Genomic DNA, 12,316 nt, shown 5'->3' on the forward strand with positions numbered 1-12,316 from the left:
GTAACTCTGAATCTCTTTTGTAGTTTTGCAGCCTCAGGATTTAACTAATTCACAGTGATGCTGTGGACTAAAGTTAATAAGACACTTTGAGGATGAAGCATTATTCTTCAGGTACTATGGCCTAAAATTAAACATGCTGCCTTAGAAAGATACAACGACTGCCCCTGCTAAATTAAAAGTTTCCACAAAAGTAGTATTTTTAGAAAATTTTCAATCTAGTCTTTGCAATAGATTTTATTACCTGAAATATGAAATGACTTGCTGTGGAAGGTATCATGAAGAAACTGCTTGCAGCAGTGACAGGAGGCCTTTCATAAAGAATTACTATAGGACTTCAGGCTCAATTATACCAAAGCCTTTTAGTGTTAAGGCTCCAGATAAATACTCAGAAAAAACCAATCACCTGGTATCAGGGCAAACTATTCACTACCAACTCAGTTCTCTCTACTATTTTCCAAAATTTTTTATGAAGCTAGCACAACACTGCTTGTTAATGATGAAATATTACAATGAAAACGGGTTTCCTAGGGAAGACCAGAAAAGAATCAAAAAATCACAGAATCACAAAATGGTTTGGGTTAGAAGAGACCTTAATGGCCATCTAGTTTCAACCTCCCTAACATTGGCAGGGAAACCTTCCACTAGACCAGGCTGATCAAAGCCTCAACCACCCTGGCTTTGAACATTTCCAGGAATGAGGCATCCACAGCTTCTCTGGGCAACCTGCTCCAGCATGACAGTAAAAAATATCTTCCTTCTAAGTTAGTAAAAATTGACCCTCTTTTAGTTTAAAAGCCTTAGCCTTTGTCCTATGTCTATGGGCCCTACTAAAAAGTCTGTCCTCAAATAGACCTAAATATCTTTTCAGAAATTGCAGTATCTAACTATAAATGAAAAGGTGTCTCAAGCAGGTCTTCCTGCATGTTCACTGACATACTTATCACAGCTGCTCTCAAAATCCCACCTATACAATTTCACCAGAAAAAGTCAAAGTAATTCCTGTTATATCTTCTAATGCCATACTTGCTCTGCTGAATTTACAGTGTCTGTCTTCATTTGGGATAAAAGGCCAATACAGCTTTTTTTTTTTTTTTTTTTTTTTTTTTTTTTTTTTTTTTTTTTTTTTTTTTTTTTAATCTTTCTGTCATTGCACTTTTAAGACAGGAAGGAAGGGTGGACTGGGAAAAGACCTGGCTCTCAGGGAACAGGAAGGGAGGGAAGTCTAGCCAGCATGCCGGTTACTCAACCCTTTCATTTACTGGAAGTAAGTCCAGGAGTGAGATGAATTCTAGCTCTGTGCTGCTCCTGAAAGGGAGTGCACAGATGTACAAATATGTCCTTGTTGGACAAATGATCATATTCTTCCATCATAAATGAACTACCTACTGTATAGCTTAAGGATAAGAAAGCTGCACAAGTAGGGAGCTGTTTAAAACCTGTGCTCACAGAGCATTAAATATACTTTATGTAAATGCTTAATATTTATTTTGGATTAAAATGCAAGACTAAATTTAATGAAATTCAGCTCAGCTCACTACAATTTATATACTTTCATAAAAGTGTTGCTATATTGTCAAAATTCAAATATAAGAAATATTTCCAACTAACAGCAAATTGATATGATTACCTTTTTTATTTCACTAACAAATTTATATGTGCTTTAATATCAAATACATTCAAAATTGCACCAGTTTCCAACAGTATCATTATTTTTTGGCCCAGCATTATTTTTCTATACCACATATGCCAATATGTATGTTGAATAGACATTTTATTGCCGTTTTACTAAAATCAGAATTGCAGTACTTCATTTTTTGCAGTCTTGGTTTATTTCTTGTGACTCTATTTTTTGCACAATGTCTGCATATTTTATCTTCAAATTGTTGTTATGCAGATTCTAAACAATAGACAAGCACAAGTAAGGTTTTACACTTTCTATCAATGCTGCTGAATGCATTTGTGACTGTGGAGATCTATTTTCATTCACATCTTTGTTATAAGCTTTTTTTTTTTTTTACCATGCTGTGAAGTTAAATCTCACTGGAAATGGTTAAAACTGATAACTATTCAAGCTGAACTCATCAGTTTTCATTAATGGCCTTGGCTTTGTGAGACAAAAAAAGAAAGCAGGACTTTTTAGTACCATAATTTTGTGGATGGGTAATTTCAGCTAGCGTGCTTATACACTACCAATGTTTATAGCTATTTTACCAACAGCATAATAGCTTACATGAAAACCCATTTATTTTTAGTGGACAGCAAATTCAGTTCTGAAGATGTTACCTTTAATTTTGGCTTCAGATGTACTTCTTTATACCCTGCTTGAACCCAAACCTCTGACCAGGAGCCAAAGGTTATTTTATGACCTCATGACCACCATTTCTTATACTTTCTCTACCCTGTGCCTCTTTGTTGTGATGAAGAACAACGTGTAAAACTCAGGGAAAGGGAAAACAAAAAAGTGGCCAACTGCAGTACTGCTACAATGACAATGATATCAGTATTAACTAACTACCTCTAAAGAATAATATTGGATAAGAACCATTATCAGCATATCATTAATCACATTTAGGCTGTTGTGAAAAAGGACACTTAATTGTTAGTATGCTGCTTAGTGTCTTATTTATTGCATTTTCCAGTTTTTTCTTATTGTTACTATTCATTTTAGTTTCCTTTACCTTGGCTGATTTTTTTTTTGTTGTTTTCATCTCCTAAAAGTATATAAAAGATTAAATGAAACTAGGTTGTAGTCTCCAACCTAGTGCACATCTAAGAAGAGATCACTAAAACTGTAACAAGAATAAGCTTTTGTGCAGTTTATGCTGAAACTTCTGCAACAGGCACCTCAGATAGATAGCTTCACACGAAAACTAAGCCTCCCTGTTAAATTTTCACTTCCATGACCAAAACACTACATTAATTTTGTTTTTATATGGAAAGCAGCCTGTAGCTCAGTCCAAGATTACACAGTGCCCTTCTTCTGCCTCCAGTGTTGTCAGTTCATGGAACATTTATACACCGTGGTAAGAACAAATGATACATTAGTAGAGGCTGAGAAAAGAGTAATAAAAATGTTTCCTTAGGTGAGGATAACCCTCTTGGAGAATTATGGGTTTTTGCTAGCTTTTGATCTTTTCATGTACTGCAACTTTATGGTTTCCTGTAATAGGAAGTTTAAGTCATAGTTCACTAGTACAATGTTTAATAACATTTCTGTAACTGAGGACAAAGAGCATGCTAATACTGGAGCTGTAACACTCTTTGCCAATAGGCAACTCGAGTTGTCTAATCAAGGTCTTTCAAAACATGATTTCAAATATACCATGAAAATATTTAAAACCATATGAAAAAAACTACACAATTTCCTGTATATATTTTCTTTATACACATGCCCACCTAGAAAGGAAAACACAGTCAAGTGCAAGGAATGCAGTTTGTTGGGCCAATGGTGAGACACTCGGCAAGTCAGGATAAGTATCATCACTTCTTACATTGCTCAAGATCCTATTATTTTTTCAAGGAGGATGATGCAACTGGCAGCCAGACATGCTGTCTGCCTAACAGGAGACACTGACTACACCTGTGTGGAGAGAAACAGCCCTGGCCCAGTCAGGTTTCCAGACACTGGATCCATCACCACCATCACAACCAATATTCCTGAAATGGTGTTTAAGAATGGCCAGGAAAAAATGCTGGTTCTCAGAGAGCCAGAGAGAACTATTCAGGGGTAGTAAGCAATGCTTTCACAGCCATTTCAAATGGTTCAGGGGTTTCAGTGCTAAACTGGATTCTGATTACTTTGGGTAGTAAAAGTGCCATTCTGCTCATTGTTAAGTTACTTTTTGGGCTGTTTTTTTCCATCTCTGAAGCTGACTCGCATAAAGCAAGTTTTAAATCAGGTCATGCCTTATTTTTGTTGCTTTTTAATTAATTGTTAGAAGATTGAGCTCAGTTATTTTAAAGTGATAGTGACCTACTCACTTCAGCATTACTTATCAATTTCACTCAAATTGAATAGAGATAATTTTAATTATGTCACAAGAAAGAAAACTAGGTTCCTTTGACAGTCTGCACTTACATGCCCTAAAACTGAAAGTAAAAATCGTTAGACACTCCTTAAAGAATTTTGTTCAAGGGGATTCTCCTTCTTTCTCCCCTTCATTTCTATAGTAAAAATGCCAGGAATGTCACGGCTGCTTTTTTGATTTTGCTAGATGACTTTATGGGTTTCAGAAATAAACACCAAAGCTTTCTGCACCCTAACTGGAAAAGGGAAGTAAGGGATTACTAACTTGGTCCTCCTTCATCCCATAGACTCTTTAAATACTTGAGTTAACGTCAAAAATAAAACTTGAGTGGTTTCACTCAAAAGCACATGCCTTCTTACTTGGGTTTTGGTACCATGTCACATCAGGATCTTCAGATCTTCCCAGGCAGACCACACCTTCATTTTATTATCCATACTTTCATGACAGCTTTATACTTCTGACATGTTATCATTTGAAAAACAGCTTTATAATGCAGTGTACTCATATAATCTAGTGAGTGAAACATGCCAGGTAAAGAAAGACATTTTGCTCTGTCTTCCTGTCTCTACTCTAGCTCAGTTCTATCAAATCTGTATTGTGCACTACAAAACTGAATGCAAACTATTTGAATACAATCAAAACTATTCTATGACTGTATGGATTTAGCAGAACTAAAATAATTTTGGTAAGTATGAACCATGTTCTTGAAAATGGGCTTGTAAGCCAGTTTCAGGTCCCATTTGCTGATCACAGGCCTACATCAATCCCAGGAGCACCAGAACATCTCAAAATGATAATGCTATATAAGTAGAAAACAATGTGAAAACTGAAAAAGGAAACAATGCCAGCAAACTGGCCTGAGGCTGACAAATTCTGAAAATTTCAGCTTAAATAGCTAAAAATTTCAAGCAACTGAAAGCAAGGTTTTCTGACAAGACATCTAAGTCAATCTCACCACTGTACTTTTCTATCAACTCTGCACATAGGTAGGACTTCAGATATGTGGACAGAAAAATATATGAATGTCATATATAACAAAAATTTACCTTGGTGTTTGGTCTGCATCTGTTTTTTTTTCTCCTGCCTGCATTTCGAGTAAATTGCTACAGCAGTAAACACACAGTTGTTTCACTCTAGGAAGCTTTTGCTGTTTTCATTAAATGATTTTGACTTAATTACTCAATTTTCTGTCTGCTTACCAATAACTAGGAGAAGTATTAGTCTTCCAACTCTTCCTTTTAAAGGGCCAAAATTTGCTAAACCATAAATATTTAATCAAATCACGGCCACTCATTATGAGTTTTTTTAATGCACTGCAGGAACAGAATCACAAGGTTTGCATCCAATTGGCTTAATTTGTTTTACTTTCCCATTTGAGTGTAACATTCTTCCCACAGGAAGGAAAAGAATCTGTATATAAAATTAAAGTCAGAATAGCACAAAGAATTTCATGAGGCAGGTAGAGAATACTCAGAAAGAACCTCCTTAGCCTACAGTGGCTGGTTTCCCTGTGGGGTCCCTATGGTCAGTGAGGTGGACAGGGAGCTCCCGAGTATGAAGCATAGGTCTCACTCCTCTATTCACCTCCTGCTCTGAGCAGCCCTTCAGGCAGGCTCTCCCTCCCCAAAAAGCAGCTACAGAACAATCTAGAGTCACTTTGTCAGGCTAAAATGACAAAGTGAACCTTAGTGAATGCCAGTGGAGTCTCACAAGGCATCTTTATTTCTGGCAAAATGTCTCAGAAAACTCAATAAATGTTCAGCTGAGGTTCTGAAGTTGTACTTTTACCTTTCTCCTCCCCTGAAGTTGATCAATATTGTACCTGCATCTTATGGCACTGGTCATGACTTTCTTTTGAATTGTTGCTGCTGCTGCTGCTTCTGCTCTTTCTGTTCTGTATTTCTGGCCCTGCTGGCAGCACAGTGGTGTGGGCAGATGTGGAGTCAGCAGCAATGGTGACAGCAATGCCAGACCTGGAGTTTATCATTCCTCTTCGTGGGGAGTGAGATTTGACCGTTTTGGCATCTTTTATGTAACTTAAACTCTTTGGAACCTATCTTCCTTTATTTCAAAATAGGTTATTCTAGATCTTGCTGACAAAAATAACTTGCTTTATATAATCAATTAGAATTGTGTATATTGCTGTTAGTTTTATTTTTATACTTGTCCTATTTCCCTTACATAATAAATTAATCTCATGCCAGATATAAATTTTATTTTATTAATTACAATTCTATTGTTCTACTAAATGAAATCAAACCAATTACTTAATCTTTAATATTTTTTCCCTGTCCATCATTTTCCTAATAATTATCTACCTGTCATATACAGGCATTTATCCTGACAATTGAACTTATACTTAATTTTAAACACAACGGGTTGGCTCGGCCTATTTGAAGTGCAACACACATGTAAGTCATGCAGAGTCACAACTACAGAGGCAAACTAGACTGATGAGACTGATAGAAACAACCATGATTCTATAGGCCCTCATATTAACTATAAAAGAAAGACTGGAGGCCACACATCTGTTTCAAAAACCACATAATTTGAAAAGATACAAATTTTGCTTCAAGATCCCCATCAGGGGAAACAGACATGAAATGATATATGTGCCTAATACAATATAAAATGTAACAAGTTCTATGGCAGAATAATATTGACCTTGGAAACAGTGGAAAAATTCTTCCAATTTATATCCAGGAATAGTTAGGCAACCACTTATCATTCTACCAAACCACATCAAGAAATATTACTTTTGCAGTATGCAACAACAGTGTAAGGACAGTAGAATGCCTTCCAATGCACTTCTCTTTTAGCGTGAGGAATGGAAATAATGTAATTTCAAGAGTCTTACTTGATCAAACTGGGGATCTTCTCCTCGTTGCAGAGATTTGGTCAGTGGCTTCTCCTGAAAGAAAATATATTAAATATGTATTACTTAAGATCAATACCATTATATTCTACAGTTATTGTTCAGTTAGAAGATTTTTAACTCACAATAATGTGCCTCCTGATCTGATCCTGGAGATACCAGGACAATTGTTGCATATGCAAAAGAGGCCTCTGCATATGTACCAGTCAACACTGACAGAGTGTCTTGAGTGATTTTGGTGTCTTTTCATGAAAGAGAAGGATTGGGCATTCATTACATCTGAGTCTGTGCTCACGCTGATGATAAACTCTTTCAACATCCTAAAAAGCACCTAGGGTTTCCTCTAACACATAACCAAGAGTCTCTATTTAGGAGAAAAGGAGACTCAGAGTGACCTTATCACTCTCTACAACTTCCTCAAAGGTGGTTGTAGCCAGGTGGGGGTTGGTCTCTTTCTCCAGGCAGGAACTGGCAGAACAAGAAGATGCAGTCTTAAGCTGTGCCAAGGGAAATATAGGTTGGCTATTAGGAAAAAGTTTTTTACTAAAAGAGTGATAAAATACTGGAATGGTCTGCCCAGGGAGATGTGTTTAAAAAAAGACTGGATGTGGCACTTGGTGCCATGGTTTAGTTGAGGTGTTAGGGCTGGGCTGGACTCGATGATCTTGAAGGTCTCTTCCAACCCAGTGATTCTGTGATTCTGCAATTCTGTTACATGATGTACCTTCTTATCATAAAACCACCAGGCAATACAAACATGTCCATAGATATAATGTATCATGCAGGGCATACTGAAGGAAAGGTGATCTTAGAAGAATCAAAGAGCACAGAGTTCATTTTTAAGGAAGAAAATTGTGAGGAAAATTATTACTAAAAATTTTTAAAAGGTATTTTCAGAATGAAAGGATATTTTCAGGTCAAGCATATCCTCAGAGCAACTGGTAAAGCCAAGGAGAACTGCCCAACTCAGAGAAAGAATGTGTGAACATCCATTCACCTGCATGGCTTCTTTGTGAAACAGGCTGAACTACTGAGACACAGAGAAGTACACAGGCCAATATCCTATACGTATGCAACAGTATACAAAACATGAATCTCCACACCACAATCAAAATAAACAACAAACACATGAGGGCAGATGACAGTCTAGAAAACATTAGTCACCATCACAATTCTGCTGTGAATTACACTACTGTTTCTGGTGTCTGCCATGTGCCAGTGCCTTATTCTTCTACAAATCATGACTCTTTTTCTCCTACAGCTGCAAGACTGGGGCTCTCCCACCAGCTCAGAATAAGATTTTGTGTTCAGCTTTCAACAAACTGTTACACTCATCAGCATCTGTTAATGTAGCAGGCAAAATACCATCCCTGCCAGAGGATATTAGATATAGAATAAAGAAATCTGTAAAGCTGATGAGATAAGGAAATGGAGAGACTTGAGCTGAACCAAAGATTTCTATTATTTCATGTAATTTTTCAGAAGTGAATGTTGCCCAGTATAATCTGCTGACTGATTTTGAAATTAATTATGCTGATCCACTTGTAATGCCAGCTGGCAAGGACGCCAACTGTGGGGTGACTGCAGTATCCCCTGACTACCTACCAAATACAAAAATCAACAAAATGTTTTCTACTGAGTCACTGATTTACCCAGAACAGCCATCAATATTTTTCATTGTTTTCTCCAATACCTAAAGCAACTCCTCCAGGTTACATTACGGGCACAACAGCTATTAATTACAACTTTATGACAGATTATTGGTGATGAACATCTGCAGTAAAAAACCTTGTAACCCTGAGAAAAACACAGGACATTACCCCACCCACAGTCCTCCTCCTCCTCAATCAGTAAGTTGGTGCTACCCTGTCTAGTTGTGTGTCACAGGAGGACAATACTTCTTTTGTCTATTGCTGCTCACTGAAAAGGGCAGCAGATAAACTTACAAAAGCAGTGTTTGACTTATTTAAAAGGAAAAGGATTCTTAAGTTTTCACGGGTCCTGGACAAATCGGCATACTAAGAATTACTGCAGTTTAGGAAAAGAAAATCAACACCACTTTTTTTTTTTCTTTTTAGTTATGAAATTTCTGATTCTGTTACAGAAGACTTGTGTTACCACAGAAAAACTTCTTAAGGTCTGTTTCCACAAAAAGGGCTTCAACATGCAGAAGCTTTGTGTTTCCATGACCAACACTGCAATACTGGGCTTTCAGAGAGTAGAGTTTCAGGCAGAAATGAGGTGTGGGATTCCTCATCACATGCTGTCTCTAAGGGGGACACAGTTAAACAAGACAAACCATTCTCTGGGAACCCAAATTAGGAATCACAACCCTGAAAATGTCCTCATCACCTGTAACCTATCCAGGGAAGCACATATACCTCCCAGATACTTCAGTTTCTGATGACAACATTCCCTGGGGGATGCACTCCTGAATTAAAGATACCTGCCATTTGACAAGTCATCATGAGCCTTCCTACAGGCACTACACCACAGCTTCCCCAGCCATGGTGCACTGACCTAAAGAAACCATTCACAGGCCATGCAGCAGCCTTGGTGGCAGCAGAAGACAGCTGGGATGGAGAACTGCCAAGAGCCAGGAAGGCTTATGCTGCTGTAACTTCTCAATGTCTTCAGTTTAGGGCTTCAGTTGAGGCCTTTTTCCTCCCTTTATCCCATCCTGCACCCACTGCTGTTCCCGCTGTTCCCCTCACACTCTTGCCAGGCAGCAGCTGCTGCTGCAGCTGTTTCTGCCTCTTTGTCACACCCCTGTTTGGGTTGCTGCTGCTGCCTCTTCCTTGACTCTTTCCAAGGACAGTGCTGCCACTGGCACCGCATTCAGCCACTGTCAGGACCCAACCTGAGCCCATGGAGACAAGAGTCTTTGCACACACCCTTCCAGTTCTGGGAGTAGGGTGCCCATGCCAGAGCCAATCATTGCATCCCTGCAAGGAATGGCAACAGCCATATAGGTTTGTATGTGGGGTTTGGAGGTTTGAGAGAACTCAGCATAGAAGTTATTACTACTTACTATTAATACTGAAGGCTGAATAGATAAAGAACAGAATAAAGATGAAGGGCCAGATAGAAATGTGGGGTTTAGTTGTCTAAGCACTCCTAAAATAGAAAAGCATGAATACATTCATGATAAGAGCAACAACTGACCACCTCAGCGAGGCATTAGTGAGTAAATTCAAAGGCTACTCAATTATATGCAGGTACTTCAAGTGTCCTTTGAAAACAGCAATTTTTCTTTATGCAATAAATAATTTTTTTCATTTACTGTAAAAAACTTGCCTATTCTATTTGCCTAGTTCTAACATCCTTCCAAATCTTACCATTTCATTTTATGCAGTATTTTCAACATTATTGCTATGGCAGATACTATATAAAATGTATTTATACTCACAAGAGGTGTCTTTATGACATACCATAGGTTCAGGACTTGCAAAGAAAGGTTAAAATGATATGAAATATCATTTCATATCATATAATATGAAACTCTCTCTGGACAATAGATTCCATAGTAGTCTATTTACCCTGGAGATACACTAATTAGTTTTTAAAAAATCCTAAAACTGTTTTCTAGCCTCATGGTACAATTTTACTTAATTTATTCTTTCGCCCACCCAACTTAGGAATGGAAAAGAGGCCTTTTCATACAATAAGTTGACTTATTTGAGTCTGTTGATATACTAAATTCTATAGAAATATCTTCCAAATCTTAGATGAATAGTTCAGCTGAATTTGGAGGCAAAGCTTACAACAGCAAGATACGAATAAAGAAAGTTTTGATTAATATGGAAGAGCCCAGAAAATTTCTAAAGAATGGATTCTCAATAATAACATTTCCATATTTAATCACTAAACTAAACATCCTTATTTCTTGTTTGAAGTGCTGCCTTCAATTGCAGCACTGTATTTGTTCACGCTAGAAACTCCCACAATATAAACACATTAGAGATAAGCAGTTAAGGCAATTTAATATTTGAAACTATTGTTTTTCAATAAAACTAGCTAAATGTTTTGTGTTGCCAATGCCTACAAAACAAAATGCTCAGCTAAAACTTAACTTCCTTCCTCTCCCTCATTGCTCTTGGGAAAACATCAATATAATATAATAAACCAGAATATGTTAACTATGCAATGGAAAATGTGTATTTTATCAAATTTGCATACATCAACTAAACATAGTATTTATAAATTACCTAAAAAACCCCCTATCATCCAAACCCTCTATTCACACAGACACATTAAAACATTTCTCCAAAGACTGTCAGTGACTTTTAATGGTTACTATATTAAGGCTTTTTCAGGGCTGCTACACAAATATAATTGGGTAAATTTACACAGGAATAGCCACCTGTCACAGAACTGAGTGTTCAGAGAAACATAAAAACAAAAAGGATGTTGTAGTGCCTATTGAGCTTCACTATGTCACCATGTTATGATGATATATAATGCCCCTTAAAGCTATTTCTAATCTCAGCAACCATTAGGCCTCTTTTTCCTACTGAACTGTGACAGCCTACTGTATTACTGATTGAGATAAAACCTCGTTTTTGTTTTCCTAAAAGCATGGTGAAAGGATATTTTTACACAAATTTTAACTTCTGCACTGCACACTAAAAAGCAGCCAGACATACTCTGTTGAGTGCTCTGCTGGGGTGGAAGCCTCACCAAAGAGAAAGAAGAATGGACCCTTTCATGTAAAATGGAGTAGACATAGAACAGATTCAACTACTACAGCTACAATATATGTAAAATGCATGTAAGCACAATCTTAAGAGCCCAAAACTCTCCAAGAGTAATTCTTTCTTCTTATGATGAATCACCCCACCAGCCCCCCCTCCCCCAAAAGAAGATCTCTGTCCTATATATTTCTCAGCAGGAAAAAGAATATACCAATTATTTTTATTGGTCTTGATTATTTTGGACCTGCAAAACCAGGAAAATGTATCACTGTCAATCCTGTGCTCATATGATGGGTAACCCATGTCCTCCACTCCAGCTGTGTGCTCCTGCCTCCTCCCTCCCAGAAGGGATCTGTGCTGATCCTGCATTGAGCAGGTTCACGAAGCTGAACTTTTGAGTATTTACTTCCGTTTGGCCCTTTCAGAACTGGATACGGAACAGTCTGTGGTCACACCAAAAAAGCTCTGTCATGGAAAATAGCTCTGAACTGCTCAGGACATGATTTTTGTTGCTCATATACCTTTTTAGTATTTGGGAATTTCTACCACCACCCCAAGCAGTTAAATAAATTTATACCTAAGCAATTAAGAGAGCCAAGCTTTTGACTGAAACGGATAATCTGTTTACTCTGATAGTCTCCCAACTGTCTCCCACCTGCAAGTTCTATTAAACAGGCAAATTAGTCTCCTGTTTTCATTAACCATTCTTTGCAACTCAG

At 37.5% G+C, this 12,316-nt stretch overlaps 1 protein-coding gene across 6 annotated transcripts in view; it reads right to left on the reverse strand.

Annotated features, from left to right (window-relative positions):
- The window catches only part of FRY (FRY microtubule binding protein), a 182,291-nt gene that overhangs the window by 107,881 nt on the left and 62,094 nt on the right, over positions 1-12,316 (reverse strand). For all 6 annotated transcript variants that reach the window (XM_083854733.1, XM_083854732.1, XM_083854731.1 and 3 more), the window contains one exon: positions 6,886-6,939. In XM_083854733.1, the coding sequence (XP_083710859.1) occupies positions 6,886-6,939 (54 nt within the window). The remainder of the gene's footprint in view (positions 1-6,885; positions 6,940-12,316) is intronic.

The sequence above is a fragment of the Zosterops lateralis genome, assembly GCF_965231275.1.
Source record: "Zosterops lateralis genome assembly, chromosome: 2".
In the NCBI taxonomy this organism is placed as follows: Eukaryota; Metazoa; Chordata; class Aves; order Passeriformes; family Zosteropidae; genus Zosterops; species Zosterops lateralis.